The sequence below is a fragment of the Bipolaris maydis genome (assembly GCF_028858645.1).
Source record: "Bipolaris maydis strain C4 unplaced genomic scaffold PSV08scaffold_12, whole genome shotgun sequence".
Taxonomy (NCBI): domain Eukaryota; kingdom Fungi; phylum Ascomycota; class Dothideomycetes; order Pleosporales; family Pleosporaceae; genus Bipolaris; species Bipolaris maydis.
The window spans coordinates 1,377,706-1,396,866 of NW_027093868.1; the positions used below are offsets into that span (position 1 = coordinate 1,377,706).

General features: G+C 47.9%; 6 protein-coding genes across 6 annotated transcripts; 3 read left to right on the forward strand and 3 right to left on the reverse strand.

Moving 5' to 3' along the window:
• Positions 1–1,211: 1,211 nt before the first annotated feature.
• On the forward strand, positions 1,212–4,112 carry PSV08DRAFT_411740 (uncharacterized protein; the record flags this gene model as incomplete). The annotated part of the gene is made up of 2 exons (XM_014224159.1): positions 1,212–1,757; positions 1,816–4,112. 2 exons carry the CDS (start codon positions 1,212–1,214, stop codon positions 3,775–3,777), a joined length of 2,508 nt encoding a protein of 835 aa, XP_014079634.1. The 3' UTR covers positions 3,778–4,112.
• A 587-nt stretch (positions 4,113–4,699) lies between these two features.
• PSV08DRAFT_250434 (uncharacterized protein) lies at positions 4,700–6,048 on the reverse strand (the record flags this gene model as incomplete). The annotated part of the gene is made up of 2 exons (XM_014224158.2): positions 4,700–4,870; positions 4,915–6,048. 2 exons carry the CDS (start codon positions 6,046–6,048, stop codon positions 4,700–4,702), a joined length of 1,305 nt encoding a protein of 434 aa, XP_014079633.2.
• A 1,879-nt stretch (positions 6,049–7,927) lies between these two features.
• PSV08DRAFT_354837 (uncharacterized protein) lies at positions 7,928–9,073 on the forward strand (the record flags this gene model as incomplete). The annotated part of the gene is made up of 3 exons (XM_066092883.1): positions 7,928–7,955; positions 8,056–8,643; positions 8,697–9,073. The coding sequence occupies 3 exons, from the start codon at positions 7,928–7,930 to the stop codon at positions 9,071–9,073; spliced, it is 993 nt and encodes a 330-aa protein (XP_065948632.1).
• An 817-nt stretch (positions 9,074–9,890) lies between these two features.
• On the forward strand, positions 9,891–11,409 carry PSV08DRAFT_364958 (Isochorismatase-like protein). The gene is made up of 7 exons (XM_014224156.2): positions 9,891–10,501; positions 10,552–10,704; positions 10,755–10,861; positions 10,913–10,942; positions 10,993–11,045; positions 11,097–11,128; positions 11,182–11,409. The coding sequence occupies exons 1-7, from the start codon at positions 10,021–10,023 to the stop codon at positions 11,229–11,231; spliced, it is 906 nt and encodes a 301-aa protein (XP_014079631.1). The 5' UTR covers positions 9,891–10,020; the 3' UTR covers positions 11,232–11,409.
• Positions 11,410–15,116: 3,707 nt separating this feature from the next.
• Positions 15,117–15,844, reverse strand: PSV08DRAFT_354840 (uncharacterized protein; the record flags this gene model as incomplete). The annotated part of the gene is made up of 3 exons (XM_014224154.2): positions 15,117–15,399; positions 15,462–15,718; positions 15,785–15,844. The coding sequence occupies 3 exons, from the start codon at positions 15,842–15,844 to the stop codon at positions 15,117–15,119; spliced, it is 600 nt and encodes a 199-aa protein (XP_014079629.2).
• Positions 15,845–17,443: 1,599 nt separating this feature from the next.
• PSV08DRAFT_250438 (glycoside hydrolase) lies at positions 17,444–18,807 on the reverse strand (the record flags this gene model as incomplete). Its single annotated transcript, XM_014224153.1, has 2 exons — positions 17,444–18,097; positions 18,205–18,807. The coding sequence occupies 2 exons, from the start codon at positions 18,805–18,807 to the stop codon at positions 17,444–17,446; spliced, it is 1,257 nt and encodes a 418-aa protein (XP_014079628.1).
• Positions 18,808–19,161: the final 354 nt, after the last annotated feature.

The window sequence follows — 19,161 nt, forward strand, 5'->3', positions numbered from 1 at the left end:
GACTGAAGGAGATGACTTATATATGTCCAGCAACGAGGCTGTTGCGGTCCGGAATCCCGTTTCATCACCGACTGATAGATGGGAGAGTTTGTCCGTCGTATCCTTGATACAAGCTAAACATTGTGTATATTGCACCCCGAGCCATGGTACTAAGTTCTGCAGTTCACGTGTAGGCTAAAATGCCTAAATTGTGTTGTGCTTACGCACTGCGCAGCAGCTTGGTGCCCGTACGAAGTGATAGTAGTGGCTGCCAATAGCTGGCAACAGTTGTCTACAAGATACATGGCAAGTGTTTCAACAAGCAAGAACATGTCCCTCATGACAAAATTACAGCGAAGGGTGGACTTGTTGGTGACGAGAGTGAATACTTTCCAGTGACTTTTCAGCCACTCAGTCTGTCAGTCAGTTCTGAAGTCATGCGCAATTTAGACATACTATAAGAGACGTGGCAGATGAAAAATTAGCTTTGTCGCAGAAATCAAGCATGTGCTTCGATTGGCCGTCTCGAAACCGTAGGCATGAACGGCAAGTTCGGTTAAGCATGCGAAGCTCACTGCCGCGCCCTTGGCACGAAACACGGAGAGTTTATCTGCCTGTTATTTGCTCAGGCTCGTGTGCATGTAGATTGTTTTTATGGAGCATGTTTCGCCATCCACTTTCCGGCCCCAATCCGGGTTGTGACAGGCTCTTCTCGGAATGAACCACTGATTTGGCTGACCATTGACATGTCTTGACGGGACACCAATGGGCAACAAGTTTTGCCTGCAATAAACATGACCTGCATAGCAAGGAATGAGAAGCCGAGTGTAAGATTGTGCCTGGGATCAGCACGCATTGTTTGTGGGGTAGTGTAAGGGTTCCCCGCTTCGACATGGAGCGAAACAATGTTCCATGCATCGACTCGGCCGACACGGTTTTCGCCCGGGACACAACCAAGACAACTTGTTGATGTTGGCCGATGCTGAGACAGTGCAAGAGACGGCGTCCTGTCATTTTGTTGTTGACAAAGTCAAAGGGGCCAAGAATGCAGGCAAACCCAGCAGCCATAGTAGCTTATCCCCGTCCTAAGTTGGTGGTTATGTCCGAGTGTGCGCCGCGAATCCACGCCGGGCCGCGTGCATGTCATCCCCTCCATTTCCGCGACCGCTCACCCTGACACGCTGTTCTCGACATCGCGACACTGATTGGTGCTGCTGCCGTCCCGAGTTTCCATGTCTGCTCCAGCCGCCGAATGGATCAGCGACAGATCGCGTGAAGATACGCCGCCGGAGCGCGACCTTCCAGAAGGCAACGACGGCCCGTCTCACCAGCGCACGAGCAAGAAGCGCAAGGTTCTGTCATGCTACGCCTGTCGCGCCCGCAAAATGAAGTGCGACCGCGTCCTTCCCGTATGCGGGCGCTGCCAAAAGACGGGAAGACGGCATGAATGCACATATGATCCGCGCCTCCTGGAAGAGTCCAATGTCAATGTAGCCACACGAGCTGACGATGCCACTTCCACCCTCCTGGCCGAGCGACCTGCAGACATTGACCTCTCTTCCGACACATGCCACGTCTTGCAGCGGAAAGTCAGAGCTCAAGAAGAACGCATTGCATTGCTAGAGCAGCAGCTGGCCCAGCGGCACACTAAACACAAGTCACGGTACCATGATGTCCTACCCGAAGAGCCAATATTCACAGAGGACATTTTGTTCAAAGGGAAAGGGTTCAAGGCTCAGTTTCATGGCGTGACAAGTGTTATGAGCATCGCATCAACGGTATCTCTCACAACAAGTCCGTTTGTGGATGCCTCGTGTGAGCTGACTTTCTTGCAAGTATCATGAGCTGCATCTCTTCACACGCGAAGCTCTCAACCTCGATCATTCTCTCGTACATGTCGGAAATGACTTCAGAGCGTCCCGTGATCGAAGGAAGAAGTCTGCCAGAGAGTCTAATGTCGCACTCTATGATGCTGATGCTAACGTGTTGGCTGCACTTCCTGAGAAGAGTGTCGTCGACACGCAGGCTGCTAAGTACTTTCGGACGTGTGAAACCAGCTACAGAATTCTGCATGGGCCATCCTTTTGGGAAGAATACCAGGCTTTCTGGGAGAATACCTGCACCCACAAAGAACGCGTCAGCTTTGCCGTCGTTCTCGTATTGATCATCTCCATCACAAAGTGCCTCGACCAGAAAGACAATGTCTTCGTTGGTGATACGACTATTGATCGGCAGACCGCTGACGTTCTCATTCACACCTGCGAAATCTGGATTAAGCTGCAGCCTCGGAAGCAGACAACCCTACCTTTCCTCCAATCAGCATGTCTTCTGCTGGTTGCCAAGCGGGTCAATTGTGTGGGGATGAAGCAGGACTGGATCAACTCTGGTGATCTTCTTCGGCTTGCTCTCGCATCTGGTCTGCACCGCGACCCAGCCTTACAAGGAAGCGGTAGAATTTCAATCTTCAATCAACAAATGAGGAAACGGCTGTGGATCACAGTTGTGGAATTAGAACTGCAATCTTCGGTCGAGACTGGCCTCCAATCTGGGCTAACGGCCCTATACTTCGACACGCCTGCGCCAGCTCATCTTGCAGATGAGGTTTTCTCTGCGAACACAAAGCAACTGCCACCAGATCAATCGGATGAAGAATTTACCTCCACCTCATTCATTACCGCAAGCCTGAAATCGTTGCCACTTCGCATTCATCTTACGCATCTGCTGAACACGCCCTCCAGCAATATACAGTATGCCGATGTTTTGCACTTTGACGCTCAGATACACACAGCTGTCTCCGCCTTGCCCAACTGGAATAATGAATCTGCCGTAGTGCCATCTGCACTTCTCCGCTTGCAGTTACTTCAATATCTTCTGATATTGCACAGGCCGTTTGCCCAATCGGCCTCGAAAAACAACCGCTTCATGTACTCCTTCAGGACATGTGTGGATGTTTGTAATTCCATGATTACGATACACGGCGACCTGTTATCGAAGAGTATCTCTTTTCTTAGTAACATCCGCAACGACGTCATGAGAGTTGGTTTGACACTGTCTCAATTAACATTCCGAAATTGCGCAATCAACCCGGTGAAGTCATCAGTAGCACCAACCGGCACCCCTAACACTCAATCTGTCAACCCTACAGCCTCTTTACCGGATATTACGATGACCAAACGCGGGGCTCTGCTTGGTGACACAGTGTACCTTGCCTCACTACCGCAAAACGCCTTCCTGGTCAAGACACTATGTACATCATCCCTCGAGATCCTTGAACGCACAAGGCAAATTTTTGAGCAGAAAGTACTTAGGCTAGGTACTGGATACATGGAGTACTGGATTCTGTCGGCTGCAGTGGGTATATTGCCACCCCCGCCTTCGCCATCTCTATCCACGACTCATATCGACAATCCAGGAGATGAAGTTGTTTCTCGATGCCGGAAAGCCATTGGCTATTTTACCGCTTTAGCGTCCAAGGTGATAGCTTTGCAGCAAGACCGGAACAATGACTTGGCTGCTTCTTTCCGCACCACAATGTCAAGAGCTTCGCGAGCCAAGGATGCCGCGCATAGTATGCATCAAAGTGGCTTTGAAACCGACAGTGTATCTGGGATGAATGAAAGAGCGTTCGGAGGCTCGGCTTTCACTCATGCGAGCGGGGCAGATGCTACCGATCCCAACTCTGGAAGCTCTCTGGGCGACATGTATTCGCCATTTGACATGTTGCAAGACATGCAGATTGATGGCAGTAATTGGTCTTTCCCAGATTTTTGGACTTTCGACCTAGCGGCTGAATTTTGAAACTCTACTATCATTCGCAACAATTACCTTTTTTCTTTGGAGGATCTCGTGAAACATGAAGGCTTGTCTCATCTTGCCAAGCAGCCCCAAAGCTTATTTCGTCAGCCTTGTTTTTCCATTTAATCAATTGTAGATTAACCAGCTAGCCGCATGCATGGTACACCCGGCAATGACCGAGGCTGAGTTGCGTCACCTGTGAGGTAGTGTTTTACTGCCACGCAACCTTCTCAATACTATCGCACTTATAGGTCAAGCCATTGAGTTCGGGAATACTTACTGGCCGAGACTGAGGCTGTGTGCTCCGCCCACAGCATGCCAATCACCTTGTCACACTGCATTTTCTTGCCGCTGCTGCACCCCGCACATCTTGCCGCTGCTCGCTTGCTATATTGGGCATCAGTCTGTCCAGGCTGACCTCAGTACACTTCACTACACGTCATACTAGTTAGCTGGTTTCGTAGGTAGATGTGTTCTCTGCTCTTTCATCGCAATTCCAAATACTTTGCACCAACCATGGGTCTTTCGCCATGTCTGAGCGCACCTCACCATACCCGACGGAAACAGCCTTATTTTGCACTCTGGTGACCAACTACTCTCCAACCAAGGCGTACACTCAATTCCACATTAAATACGAGCCGCGCTTACTATGGGAAGCCACGTGACGAGCACTCGTGACAGGAAACTTTTAACCACCCACCTATTGATTTGGAGAAAATGCCCATTTTGCGATCATCAACTTTCCAGAAACAAAGAGAAAGTCTAGCGATCTCCACGGACACATACGGAAAGTAGGAGTTTGTGATCAATTGTATTTTCTACAAGTCAGGACCAGTCTGCTCATGCCTACTATGCTCTACCCAATCTCAAAAAAAGCTATCTAGAACTCCATTATGCAAGCGCTGAATTGACAAAAAAAAGGATGCTAAATCACCTCATGCCATGACTGATTGGAAGCCGCCCCATCGACTGTCGCGTTCGTAGCACCCTTGCTTTGAACCTCAGTCCCTCCACCGCCGTACTCTGCGCCACACTCGACAACATCTCCAAAAGACTCATATGCTTCGACTGGTACCGATGCGCGTGTGCCGCCCAGCTAAAATGCGTCCGTGTAAACGCTACCAGTGATTGAGCATATACCTGCGCCGCAGTAGAGTACCTTGCTTCTTTGATGTCGGCCCAAACCCTCATCACCTTTTGCATCTCGGTGTTGTGGATCGACACGGCCATACTGCGTGCCTTGCTGACAGCTTCGAGATCGCTTGTAGTCTTGTGTTGTTGTTCGAGTAGCACCACGGCCAGATTCATACGTACACCTTTTTCAATGTCCTTGGAAAGACCCACGATATCGTTTTGTAGCCCGATAGTACGTTGTGTGCTGTTGAGCAGTTTTTGGTGCAGAGGCGATGTCCAGAAGCTTGAGGTGTCGTTGTTGCTGCTTGTACTGATGGTCTTTTGGGCTTCCATGGCAACCAATGTGTGTCTCAGGATGGTAAAGAAAGGTCGTAGGCCTATTGTTCCCAACCGTACCCGTAGATAGTCTTCTATGCTTGACAGCACCGCTGTGCCCTCCTGGTAAGCAGCCTCCTCCTTTAGTCCCTCTAGACAGTCGATGATGTCGGCAAAGACGTGGGAAAGAACCTGAGGGGATAAGACCACTTGGCATTGCCGAATGAAGCTGCCGACGAGTGCGAGTAGTTTTGCATGCCCGCTTTTCGGAAGCTTGAGTGGGTCTACGCTTGCAGTCTGCAGCGCCTTGGTGATCCGTCCAAGCAGCAGTCCTCTCTCCATACTCTCCATCTGTTCGACCTCGTCATCGATGTCGCAGAGGAAGTGAAACCAAGCCGCCATGGCTAATACACTGTTTTCCGCGTCTTTGACTGCAGGAAACGCTTTTTGCAACAAAACCACTTGCTTTGTGGCTTTCTTCCATGTCCAGTCAGAGTTTGGCAGCGACACCGGAGGTTGGAATGCACGATAGTGGCGATGGATCAGCACAGCGAGATCGGTTGTCCCTGTATTCGACACGAGCCCAGCAGTGTCAAATGTCGGCAGCTGAGAGATAAGAAGTAGGCCATGACCTGCTTCAACTATGAGGTTGTCAGGCAAGTGGAGACTTGCCGAGTCCGGAGAGGGTGTTTCTGCAACGCTGTAGTCGTCTGACGATTGATAAGAGGAGGACTTATAAGAACGAACTGCATGGCTCTGTTCGTGCTTCATACCGTGCTTGGTAGCACCGAATTTTGATCTCGACATCAATTCGATGAATGGCATTGTGTTGTGATAGATAGCAGGAGAGGTTGGTTGTTTGGCAGCCGCGTGATACTGCTACGTATATCACACGGGCGCATGGGTGGTCTTGGTCACTCGTCATTGTAACAAGCCAACAGGGGTGTCTGGTCGATCTGGCATCAGATCGATAGACTGATTATTCAATTGGTAGACGACTGGATTTCAGCTCCTTTACAAGTTTCAGACATGCATGTGCAACAATCAGTGTGCCAGCGCGTGAGGTCATCAGTAGCCCTGCACTGCCACTGGACGCTTCTAAATTGTTGGATGGGATAACCTTGCATGTTCCCTATGTTTTCATTGCCAGAAGATTCTCTAATGCTCTGTAAATAGATATTGGACATGGACAGAGGTTGGTGAGGATACGGGACATCCTGCACTATGGCCTTCTTCCCTCAATATTGACATAGCTTAGATAGTCGTGTACGCTCTCCTGACATCAGTTATCTAGTATCTGATCAGTACATCAGGTTTGCGGTCTGGTTAGCCTATTTCAATGCAGTACGTAGATGATGTCGTGGCCGCCGTCGTAACAAACCAGGATGAAACTTGTCCATGTCCCTCTCTTGAAGAGTCAGCTTATGTCAGCCTCTACAACATATACTGATATGTATCCATTTCTTTTCTGAACTGGCTGCTACTATAGAAAATCCATGTCACCGTTGTACCAGCTTTTCTCATGAGAAAGCAGGAAGCATATGGATATCTGGTAGTTTGGCCAAGGTGGGTATACAAAAGAGATACCATAGAACCAGACGAGAAGTTTTGATCTCAAAATCGTCTGAGCTCTGCGATCATTTGCACAGCCTGGAAAATGCAGTCCTGGGATGTTATCGGCCGGGGCCCCCGGATACGTTTATTCCTTCTGCGGATCGTTTTGCGAACTAACATTGAAGTCAGTAAATCGCACACCACAAGCAGCTAAAGCGCTGAACGATATATCCTTGGTTGTCATTCAGAGTTAGATAACGCGCTTATGCCTCAAACATTCGTCACCACCGAAATTGTAATCAGGCTCTCGCTGAGTTAGTGCCTCAAACATACTGCGTGATGTTAAATCTAGTAGAACAAATGAGGAATGAGTTACAGATATTTCATCAGTCAATTGAAACTAAACTTTCTTCAGTCAGGTCTCGCAGACCGTCATTCACACGCAGGGACGTTACAGAGTGGTAGAGCCATCACGGTTTCGTCGAACCGAACCCCCTACCAGGGGTGTTACCGCGTCAAGGCGAAATGCTGTATCATAGCTTAAAATCTATCGATCAGTAAGCGGGAGCATCCAGATATGCGGGGTTGTGAAAGCCAATCAGTAGTTACTACCAACATAGCCCGTGCGTATTGTAGCTAAAAGTTTATTTCCTTCTATCGAGAAAGAAGCTTCATTATCAAGTGATTTGTTCTTGGCTGATCTACATAAAACTCACTGCGCGGACAATGCAAGCCCTTGTCCAAGACAGGTCCATCTACCGAAACCCAGGAAGACAACGCTGCATGCGCTACGTAGTACATTCTGATGCGTACGTACCATGCCCGATTACCTCAGACCCACGCCCGAAACTCGACTAACCTGCCTGCTTACTACATGATCATCGTTACGAATAGCACAACCTGGTTCGTGAAAATTGATGATGTGAGAACCATTTGCCCCTGACCCGATCTGGCGCTCGGCCAAAACCTTAGGGAGCAGATTGAACGGCAGAACGCGTGTTCGTTTCCACTGTGTCTATTATTACCATGTCATAGGCACAGGACACAAAAAGTATTGGTAGCCATCTTGCTCTCGTTCACCTAATTTTAACCTTTTCCAGACGACATTCGACTCTTTACTTTCCCAAATAATCTGCTGGCCAGCTTCAAGATGGGCAACGCAGTGTCGACTTTTAATCGTACGTGGATGATAACGTGAAAACCCCCAACGTTTTGTGAAAAAGCAGAGTAATAAAAGAGATACTGACACGCATCGCCATGGAGATATCGATAGGACAGGACCGGAATATCTTCGACTTTTTCCTGCAGTACTGCAGACTCAGAACAAACACCTACTCAAGGGAGGTCCGCTTGCACTCTACAATGCTGCCTTTGTCATATCCTTCCAGGGATTTTTCCTCCAGTTGGTCTTCTGGGGCATTTATGCTGGGCTCGTTGGATTTTCGATGAAACGCATGATGGACCTCCATTACCTGTCTCTTATGTTCACATTAACATTCCTACTGCTCACCATCCACTTTCTTTCCGACCTAGAACTGAATTCGAGCAAATTGATATTCTTCACGCAGCATGCTGGCATCGAATACCTGATTGCTGTTCGAGTGTTGCTGCCATCTTCATTTGTTCGACGATGGATGGGCCATATCTTCTTCGTTATCTGGCTGTTGATCGTGGGAGCAACTGGTGTAATTGTTAGCAATCATGCCGTTTACTTTGCTATTGCAATGGCGAGCTTATCTGACACCTTAATATCTGTCTGTGGGCTGGTGTTGATAGCCAGGAAACTGAAGCAAAAACAAGCAACTCAGCTTATTGGCCACAAGCTAACCGTCGAGGCCATATCTGGCCTTGGTTTCTTAATTCATGGTAATATTTGGGCCCCATAATCTGGTCTTTCAAGACTGACATGTTTCCCACAGGTCTCTCGACTCTGCCAAACACCGTAGCTGTAGTCCTGATTCTCAAGACGCAGGACCCATCTTATTACTTTGGAATGGTATGGGCTCCCATCGCCATGGCCAGCTTGTTTTCTGCTGGACTTCAGGTACCCGCAGCAGCCATGTATTTCGAAAACATCAGCTGCTGCTGCAGGCGCCGACGAATGATGTTCCCGGGAGATATTGGCTGGGAGGAATCGGAGTACCGGGAAGGAATATCAATGCTTGAGAAGGGAAAGGTGGATCTGGAGAGAAGAAACAATCCTGGGACGAGTGAGCAGTCACTGATACCGCGAAATCCTGTGTACGCTGCCTATCACTTACCATTCGGAGTTGTTTCATCACCATCACAACGATAGGATCATAGCAGTGAGAAGGCCAAACCTGCTTAACCCAGGCCTTAGTTATAGATGCAGGGGTGTACGAGGACGCTGAGTGTATTAATAATTGCAAACTATTTCATACTTGAAATCATTCCGTAGCATGTATTACTTCTGCGCCCCATACAGTAAGCCAGAAGAATTTATCTCAAATGCGGCGGTACAACACGACATTGCAATGAGTAGGTTTTCCATGATTGTATACATTTTTTGTTATCTATGTCTGTATCGCACATGTACATATCTCAACACCAGTCCGATATTCAACGCTATATTCTAAATGATAAAGAACTATGTACAAGAAACATAGTATATGAAGACTACAAACAGAATGATTACGTAGCTGAGATATTTATTTTTCAAAAGTCTTTTGGTACCAGTTGCAAGAATTATAATCTGTTGATAAATAGGTCGGGTAGCTTCGTGATCACGCGCATCTATCATGCAAGGTACGACTAGGATGCTCCGCTAACGTCCGGGTTGAAAGTCAGCATAACTTCCAATTACGGGGGTGTTGAGGGCCAACGCTGACGTGGCAAAGGACGGCAGATATCACCGCACAACAACTCTCTGGATCTTGTCCCCACACTATTGGACGGCTGCGGCATTAAAGTTTCGCAAGCGGGGAGATCGCCCTCAAGCTAGGTCGGGAAATAAGGAAAGATGCATGTACTAGGGGAAACACATGTTCATCGCATGACATTGCTTGGCACGTAGGTAGGTGCTCTTCACCGGAACACACACACAATTAGCCACAATGATAATATCAAGGTATTCGTACCATTCGCCAGCTATTGCATGTGGTGGCGCTATTTAATACAGGACCTCAGAACGGACTATGAAAGCAGAGCTGATTTCGCATTCTACCATTCCACGATATATCCTTTGCTGGTTTTATATGCGATACTGACGGTGCACTAACAAGTATGAAACTCTCTGCGGGAATGGTAGCCGTTGTGGTAGCTCTGCCACTCGTGTCGTCCACCATCATCGCCGCGTACCAAAATATCACGCTCCCAACAGCCAATACCACCCTCCTTGGAAATATTTACAATCATTGGATCTACATCGGAAATGATACATACGACTTGACGCGGTCCATGGTTGCGCCAACGACCAAGCCCGTCACTATACCCATGACAGGATCCCGAAAACAGGCTGTCATTGAGCCCTCACGTTCTGCGCTCATCATAATCGATATGCAAAACTTTTTCCTCCACCCTGAGCTTACTCCTAGCGCTGAAGGAGGGCGGAAAGCAGTGGAGCCCACGCTTAACATGATCGATGCTTTTCGTAGAAATGGTATGCCCGTGCTCTGGACAAACTGGGGTCTTGATGGTAGGGATCTCCGGGATCTGCCTCCCGCGGACATCTCTGGGTTTTCGCGAACCAAGCGTAGCCCTACAGGTAAGTTCTCTACGGTTTTGTGTGCTGTGAAATAGCACTAAGATGTGTAGATTCGTTCGGTAGCGATATGGGGAAACTGAAAGATGGCACCGAGTTGGGCAGAATGTTGATGCGCGGCTCTTGGAATGCAAGGCCGTATGGAAAATTGTACGATGCACAAGTTCAAGGCGTCAAGGATGGGACCGACCATTACTTCAACAAGAGTAAGATTGCAGGTAGAGCATGATGACGGAAATTGCTAATGCAGAATCAGACCGTGTGAGCGGTATGTGGGGTGCACAGACACCGCTTGGCCTTTGGTTGGAAGAAAACCAGATCACTACTCTTTTCTTTGGGGGTGTGAACTCTGATCAATGCGTAGTATGCTGTTCCTCCCAAAAAAGGTAGAGTGAAAGCTAAACTGTGTTATAGTATGGTACACTCCTGGATGCATATTTCAAGGTCAGTAAATGGAATCCAGACATTCTTGCTTCGAAACGCTGAAGATATAGGGATACGACACCGTTTTCGTTGATGACATCTCGGCGACAATAAGTCCGGAATAGTGAGTATTTTCTCGTCTTTATAAAGCATTATACTGACACAATATTACTAGTGCGGCTCAAATGGTCCGATATAATTCAGATCGTAAGTAGAGCTTAGACATTATTACATACCCGCTGATGCTAACATGCGCCAAGTCAATGGTTTTGTATCTAACTCATCCCTTATTGTACCTGCACTCTCCTGAGGTCCGATCCGCGTTCATGTAGCCCTGTAGCGAGGTTGCTCGCATTTGTCAAATCTCATCCAGTTGGGTCATCAGCTAGATTTATGTATCACGAACAACATGTAGACCACTTTCACCTACAAATACCGTGTTTGAAGTCGCTGCTAGAGGATTAATCTAAGATTTATAATGCCTCTAAAGCGTTTACATACACATCGATTTCTGGCCAAAGCGCATGGAAGGCAAAGCCTTTCCCAGAGCTGCCGCCAAACTCAGGGAAGGTAAGTATTGGCTGGTCGCAGTCTTCAGACCGATGTTGAAGATATCTACTGATATGTCCAAGCATTTCAGAAATAGCTTCATAGTTTTGTTGACCGTTCCTTTGCCTAGCAATAGATATAGCTAACAGTGGTAATGCTGCTGTAGACAGTTTTGCTTTCCTAAAGCAAACGCGTTTTATTCGCTGCCGATCAAGCCCCAGGACTTCCATGGCAAACCACATCTGAGAGATTAAGACTTCTTTCACGATATAAGCCCTCGTACAGAGAAAAAACATCACTGAAGACAAGAGAATGTCCAAGTCGCACATGAAATCACGGGGCAAAAGGAGCGACCTACAACCTTTGTGCATCCTTTTCGGGTCGAAAATAGGAATGAATTTCTACATACCAGGAACTCCTGACCTCTATAGACAATGCAATGTTGAAGAACGGTGCGGCGTGCTTGGCCGATCATGTGATGCTCGAAGCCACGCCTGTTAAGGTATTCGATTTTGTTTGATGAGTAGCCACAAGGAGATAGACAGTTTCGTCAAGATTTTGCGCCTGGAAATTGATTTCCAAGCACGCTCCAATTTTCTCCGGCAAGCCACGCAAATCGCGCATGTCTCAGAGACACGATTCCAACACGGTTGAGTTGCGCAAATGCCATGTTGAGTTGCGGGTCCCCTCCGGTTGGACATAATGGGCTGGGGACTACTCAACTGTTTTTCCGTTCAACTCAGCCCAAGTGGTGCAGTGGGTCATGAACAGGCTTGGACTTCTTTGTAATGCAACTTTGGTCATGAGTCCGGAAGCCAATATTGGTCTACCAACAGGCAAGATGCTCATTATCGATAGTGTGCTGGCGGGTATGATCGAGCTGGGTTAACTTGTCACTTCGAAAGGAGTGGCGGTAATCGCCAAATTGATCGCCAACGAACAGACGAGGATGGTATGCGCTACGGAATATCGTCTTCGCTGATGGCTGTGGTACCCTTGTGGTCATCTCGGGAGCATCCCAAGAGCCAAAGGACTTTCTCCAGTCTCGTAGCTGGAGATTCTTCCGCAACGCAATGTCCGTGCATACGCAACTTATGTTCTACCATTCCAGCCTACTCGCCATCCAAGCCTTAATGACAATGGTGAGCCCTCCTTTTGCCCAAGCATCACCTCGATACTCCTCAGACAGCCGTAGATAACTTTGCTCGCCCGTCACTGTGCATAGAGCTACTACGTCGAGGGCGTAGCATGTCCTTCTATTGACTATATGCTCTGTCTAAGTGCCATGAAGCTTGTAGAATCCAAGGGGCTTCATCGGAAGGGTACATCAACCTGGAATCTGAGTCAATCATCGATATTATCACGCTCCATCCTGTGGTGGGCAATCTACGGATTCGAAAGGGAAAATACTGGCAGGTCTGGTACGCCAGTGGTACGCCATGCCAATACCTGCAGCTACGCAGACTATTGCTATATGAACTCATGGCACTCGCTAACATTTGGCAGGGCATCTCTGACAATGAAATCATATGCCCTTGCCTAACGACTTGCCGTCCGGAGAAACACCTCTGTTGCATATGATCACAAGCTCGGTTCAGCGAGCACGGTTGTATGGGCAACTCAACGCCAAAGTGACAATGCTGAGATATAAGAAAACAGAATTAAGCGAGATATCAGAAGTCGTAACCAACTTTTCTGGACAGCTGCAAGCCTTATGGGACACCTTACCTCCTTGGGCCACGCAGAGTGAACTCCCACCACATCCAAGCGCACAGCCATTACTAGCCCAAATAACACTAGAAACGATATTTTATCAGCAGTATTCGCACTATGTTACGTTGCTGCGAATTCACTCGTTACTCATCCACCCATGGAACGCTATACCTGTAAACATCGAACCCGGAGAAAGGGATCAGTATAACACACACCAGAACAGCACTCATATTAGCATTGAAGCAACGAGAAAATTTGTCTCGTAAATGCTGCAACAGGAAATCAACGTTGCTTGCCCAAAATGGTACGTATAACACTAAGATGAGCGATTGCTGCACTAACCGCTCATGCTCACCTCGCGCATCAAACAGGTTGTTTTTTTGTCGTTCCTCTAGGAACATTAATCCATTTTTTCATACATGTAGTCCAATATCCTGAAATTTCTGTCTACGGCGCCAGATATTGGACTCATGAACCTCTTAGCCGGTCGTTTCAATTTTCTAGAATTTTCTATCTACGACATGCATTGGCCCTTGGTTCGAGAGCTTGCCAACCTAGCCAGACAGACGGCACAAAGAGCGAATAAGAGCCCTACCAATGGTATTGGTTATGCAAATTTGTTTTCCTTCTGTCTGATTGACCTGTCTCTCAATGGCGTAAGTCCTGTTCATTAATTTGCCATGATACGAGAGCACGCTGTCTAACACATTCATTACCGTCAATAGGACATTCTCAACAATCCAAACCTTGATGATGATGGAGAATGGGGCACTCTCATGTGGTGGCCAGGTGCCGACCTTAGGTCAGACGTGGTGTGAAATGCACTACCGGAGCGTGAAACTTCTCTGCAACGCTTCATCGGTACCTTCGGCACTGTGAGCATACGACATATGATGTATGACAAAAGATCATTTTGGGAAAGTGTGCAAAGTACCGCATCTGCACAGTTCCAATACAGTCCACAATAAACGTAGAATAGTCAGTCAAGGACTGAAGTGTACTGCGATGAAAGTATAACTGGCATAACCGTTTTCAAAGTGTCTGAAAATGCCGGAAATTGCTTTGGGCTTAAATATCGGCCCACACTGACCTCAACCCTAACCCTAACCCTAATGGCCTACCGTTGCAGATATGATGTTTTCATTTTCGTATAGTAAAACCTGCAAAAAGCTTAGTGGTCGGCGGCGGCGTAAAGGGTGGGTATCTTTACAAATACCGACATGTATGTGCACTGAAAGATATTTAGCCTCTACTTTCTCCTGGGTCATCCTAGCCGCCGGCTTAGTGTTATCTTTTGACAGCTTCTTATAATTGTTTGTTGGAAAAGGATTATCAGAGTCAAGCATGAGTTGAAAGCGCTGGGTTACGAAGCAGCGTTTCCTTGCAAATTCTATGAATTCGGACATCAGAGACTGCTGAACTCGCCTCAAGCTGGTAGTGTGTCCGTCAAGCTCGAGAAAATTGGAAGGTCACACCTATGGTAGCTTACTCAATCAAGTATTTTCCAGGTTATCATCACGCTAAAGTGTTCTGGTGGCCCTCTGTAGTATATATATATTATCTGGTGCAATAAGAGAAGTTTATAGGAACAGGCTTGTGAGGAGAAGTGTCAGGACGCTCCTGCCACCTTCCACGCATGCAGTACCTGCTGAATTCCAAGCCACTTTGTATGAGAAAGAATCTCATTCCTGCATTTCTCCTGCGGAAGACTTAAACGGCCGCGCAAATACTCGAGTGCAACTCCCTTTACAATGCCCTTTGCAAAATCAGCGGGAAACCGCTCCGCCAAGTTAGGGGTCAACGTTATATCGCCCGCCTCAATCTTCTTGCGGTCATCATAACGAACCTCGAACTTGACGTCTAGGATACTCTCTGCACATAGCAAGAATTCCGCCCACGTTATACGCTCGCCAACGAAGAGAGAATCGCGAGGCTATAATGCAAGGTCGAGCATCGCTACGACAAAACGGGCCGCATCGGTGCTGTGGGCCAGCACAATCGGCTGGCTACCGTCCCCAGGGATCGCTGCAAATCTGTGCTGCAAATCAATGAACATGGCAGCGCCTTTGTTAGGATCCAGAGCCGATGGAATCGATGGCGGACAGTAGTAGTCGAGAAAAAGGCCGATGGACACAATGCTGTACTCCATTTTCGACTCGGCGAGCAGATTGCGAGCTTTGAACTTGAAGCCGTAGCTAGGCATGTAATCCAAGACCCTACTACGACGTTAGGCTTAGATGTTGAATACGTTGGCGTTTAGAGAGATTTTTTTCTTTACCCTTCTTGATAATTCACACCGAATTCACTGGGTAAGAAGCGCTGCACGCATCCGGACTGGTTGGCGGCTTCGATGAGTCGCAGCTGTGCGACACCACTTGCTTCATCGCTGATTGAAAGAGCAGAGATGACCGTGTGTATAGCATGTGCGCGCAGCGTATCTGCTAGTGCAGCTGTTGAGTTGTAGTCGACTAAAACAGCTTTTGAATCGTGATGGAGTGGTTTCCGGACCAAGATGATGTATTCGTGAGACTTTTGCTGGTCGAGTTATTGCCGGAAGGCGAGACCAATGCCTGATGTTGCGCCTGCGATGGCGATTCTGACCATTTTGCTGTATTTTTGTATCCTGGTTTCACTGGCTGATGTCGATTCCTGGACTGGCATCTTGTTTGCTTGATGTGGCGGGTTCCCATTTATATAGCTTTTGGTCTGGACGGATGTCGGGGCACTAGCGAGGCGCTCTTAGACCGACAGCCTTCTCATGGCGCCTTGGATATCATTACACACTCCATGATCAAATCTACAAAAGTAGAGAGGATTGAAATTGGTTGCAAAGCTTTTTGGAATGCTGTGGTTGTACTTCTTTCTCTGAAACCGACGCGGTGCGGATTTAAGCCTTTTTGAATGAAGGGCGGTGTAAGAATGTTGGAGGAGAATTTAGGAAAATCAAAATGTTTTGGTGCTTCCATGCGTTGCTTATCGTATGATTCTGTCCTCTTGTCAAGCCCGGCATGCCCGCACGGTATTCGCGCTGTTCTCAGCCGCTTTGCAATGCTAGATCAACATAAACATTGTTAGAGTTTCAATATATAGAGACGGTATTGCTTCTATACAAAAAACCATCGATTCAATAACCTATCTTTGAATTCTTTAACAAGTGCCTCCGGCCAAACGCCAAATCAACAAGTTGTCCTTGTACGAGGATCATATTTGACGGGCTTTGTGGTCAACTAGACACCAGTAAATCAATGTAGTTGTGCACTTCCATATCAGTACCACAACTGTCTAAGAAGTCATTGATTTGATTTTTTTCTTAGTAAGCTCGGATGAATACATATACTAGGAAATTTTTTATCTGAATTGTGCCTTTTAGTTCGTAAAACAGGAATGATTGTTGTGGTGTCATGTGACTTCGCGAAAACGAAGCATCCTTGCTTGTAAGAACATGGCCTGCTTGTTGTTGGAACGCGTCACCCTGTACTCTTTTGCACATCTCTTTCCTGCTATTGCCAAAACGACTAGATCGGAAACTGTAGTGGTCTCAACGACAATCTTTTCTTTCACTTTGATTGTGATGCATAAACCTTAGGACACAACGCATTGGTATACATCTTTTTATCACTATAACATAAACTTGTTCCTAGGGATAAGTGAGATATGCGGCTAAGAATGAGTCTTCTATTTCAAGCCTGCTTCTCCGTTTTCAGTCATATTCAGTCAAGGGGAAGGGAAAAAGGCTTAGCTTTGCAGCCAGGGCGCACCCCATTTCCACTCCAGGTGGCGGATACCCGCATGTCGTTCGAAATAGTGCATCCACAAGAGGGGAAAACATTGCTGCAGTACTAGGATGTAAAAAAAAAGGGGGACTGAAAAACGATCATTAGTTCAAACACGTGGTAGTGGGGTTCGGAATCTGGACCAAGACATTCTGTATTTAGAGTTTGCAGGGGGACGCCTTGTAAGCTGCACGGCTTACGTACAGTTCTTGTCCAAACGTCCAACGTCGTGTTTGCGTGAATATGAGCAATTGAAAGTTATGTACAAGGGACATGGCAAGATTCTGCATTGGAATTGGTATGTTACCAGACTCGTTGCAGGGCTTTCGAGCTGAGAGACGTTTTGCCGAAACTGCTGCCTTACAATACCATGCATGCATTTGATTGGACACAGAATGTGGAATATGTACTCTTTCATTCAATCAATTCAACCCTCAATATATACATACAGAATGATTTTCCAAGCTCTCTAAGCAAGGAGAGCAATTTAAGCCTCCCACCGCTTCTCCATCGCCTTCTTTGTTGAGAAGGTCGAGCCAATCTCGCCCCACTTGATCTTGCTGAAAGTCACAGTTGGGTTCTTAACCTTCTTGACAATCTCAGCAGGGAAACCCTCGGTGGCATTGCATGGACCGGAAGCACCGCTGTCAAGCCACTGCATGGCGCCGCTCTCGTCCCACCAGATGCTCATGGCAAGCACCATGCCGCGGGACATGGCATCACCCATGACCTTGTGGCCTCCGAGCTGGTTGTACATTTCCGCGCCGCCCTGTGCAGAGCAGTATGCCTGGTCCATGGTGATGTTCTTGACGGCGTTGTCCATGACGACACCATCTTGGATGTATTTGCGCACGATGGCTTGAAGCACGCCGTTCTTAGCAGGGAACTGGGTAACGACAGTGAAGGGGCGGTTTGTGTCGACCTTGAGGTTCAGGCCGTAGTAGGACTTGTCGCCGCGGGTCTTGTATGGATTATCAACGCAGCCGTTCTTATCACAGAGACCGGTCTTGCCGCACTCGTCGCCGTTGCAGCCAAAGATGCTTGGCTTGCCACATGTGTGCGGTGCGATTGAGGTGGAGCGGCTGTTGGCCTCCCAGATGTCCATTTCATTGCAGCAGACACCTTGCTTTTGGATGTTTCCCTGTGGAGAATTAGCATGCTTAACGAGAAATGTAGGTCATCGGATCATTAGCTGTATTATAGTGTTCCAAACCCGAAGTAGTCGGACGGGAAAGAGGTTGTACTTACTTCACCGTTGATCCAGGGGGTCACGAAGCACTGCGCGTCACAGTAGCCCGTACCATAGGCAGCACCCTTGGGGTTGAGCTTAGAGCGACCACCGTCGGCTCTCATCTCACTCAGGTAGAGGGCACCGTTCATGCCACAAGGCAACTTAGACATGTCAACGTCAAAGGTAAGCTCATTACCAGTGAGCTGAAGCATCTCGTAGTTCTTCTCGTCTTTGGATAGGAGGTAGACTCTGGGGCTGACAAAGTTGCCGGCAGGGTTGTACATGTCCATTCGGAGGTCGGCGCCCTTGGTGAAGACGCCTACAGTCGAATAGTCGGAGATGCCCTCGATAATGCAGTTCTTGGCGCAGGCCTCCTTTGTAGGGCAGGCCGTGGGGTCGGGACCGTTACCCCAGGATCCGCAGCCCAGGGTCGAGTTGTTCTTCTGGTAGATGGGGTGGGCAGCCGAGTCTGTGACAATGGCAGTGTTCTGCGCCTTGCATCCGCCGCGCTTGGTGCACTTCCATGTGGTGAGCTTGGGGTGCACTTCAGGAGTGGTTCCTGGGGTTTGGGCGACTGTGAAACCCAAAAGGGCTGCCGCAAGAAGTGCGTAACGTGCCATTGTGAGCTGATTGTGGAGAAGCTGATGCTGTCAAAGGAGCGGTGGGTGGCACACTCTTGAATTGGAATTCCTACTCTACTTATACTGTACTTCTGAACAAAGGCGTGGGACGGAATTGCTTCCTGTGATGGACTGTATCCCTCTCATCTAAACTAGCCAACGCCTCGATTGGCTCAATGCCTTATCTAGATTGGCCTCGTGATGTCCATCATTTCGAAGTATCGTCCTTAAGGCATAGAGGCTCTTGGTGGCGCTCAGAGAAGAATCATGGAAGCTATTCCAATCTATTCTGCCAGCTTTTACTTGGTGGAATATATTATTTAAATTTGATTGTGGGGCCCCGCAGGACAGTGG

Coding starts and splice junctions, on each gene's coding strand:
- PSV08DRAFT_364958 (XM_014224156.2), top strand. CDS start 10,021: ATGAAACTCTCTGCGGGAATGGTAGCCGTTGTGGTAGCTCTGCCACTC. Junction 10,943..10,992: donor TCCTGGATGCATATTTCAAG/GTCAGTAAATGG, acceptor CTGAAGATATAG/GGATACGACACCGTTTTCGT. Junction 11,129..11,181: donor GGTCCGATATAATTCAGATC/GTAAGTAGAGCT, acceptor ACATGCGCCAAG/TCAATGGTTTTGTATCTAAC.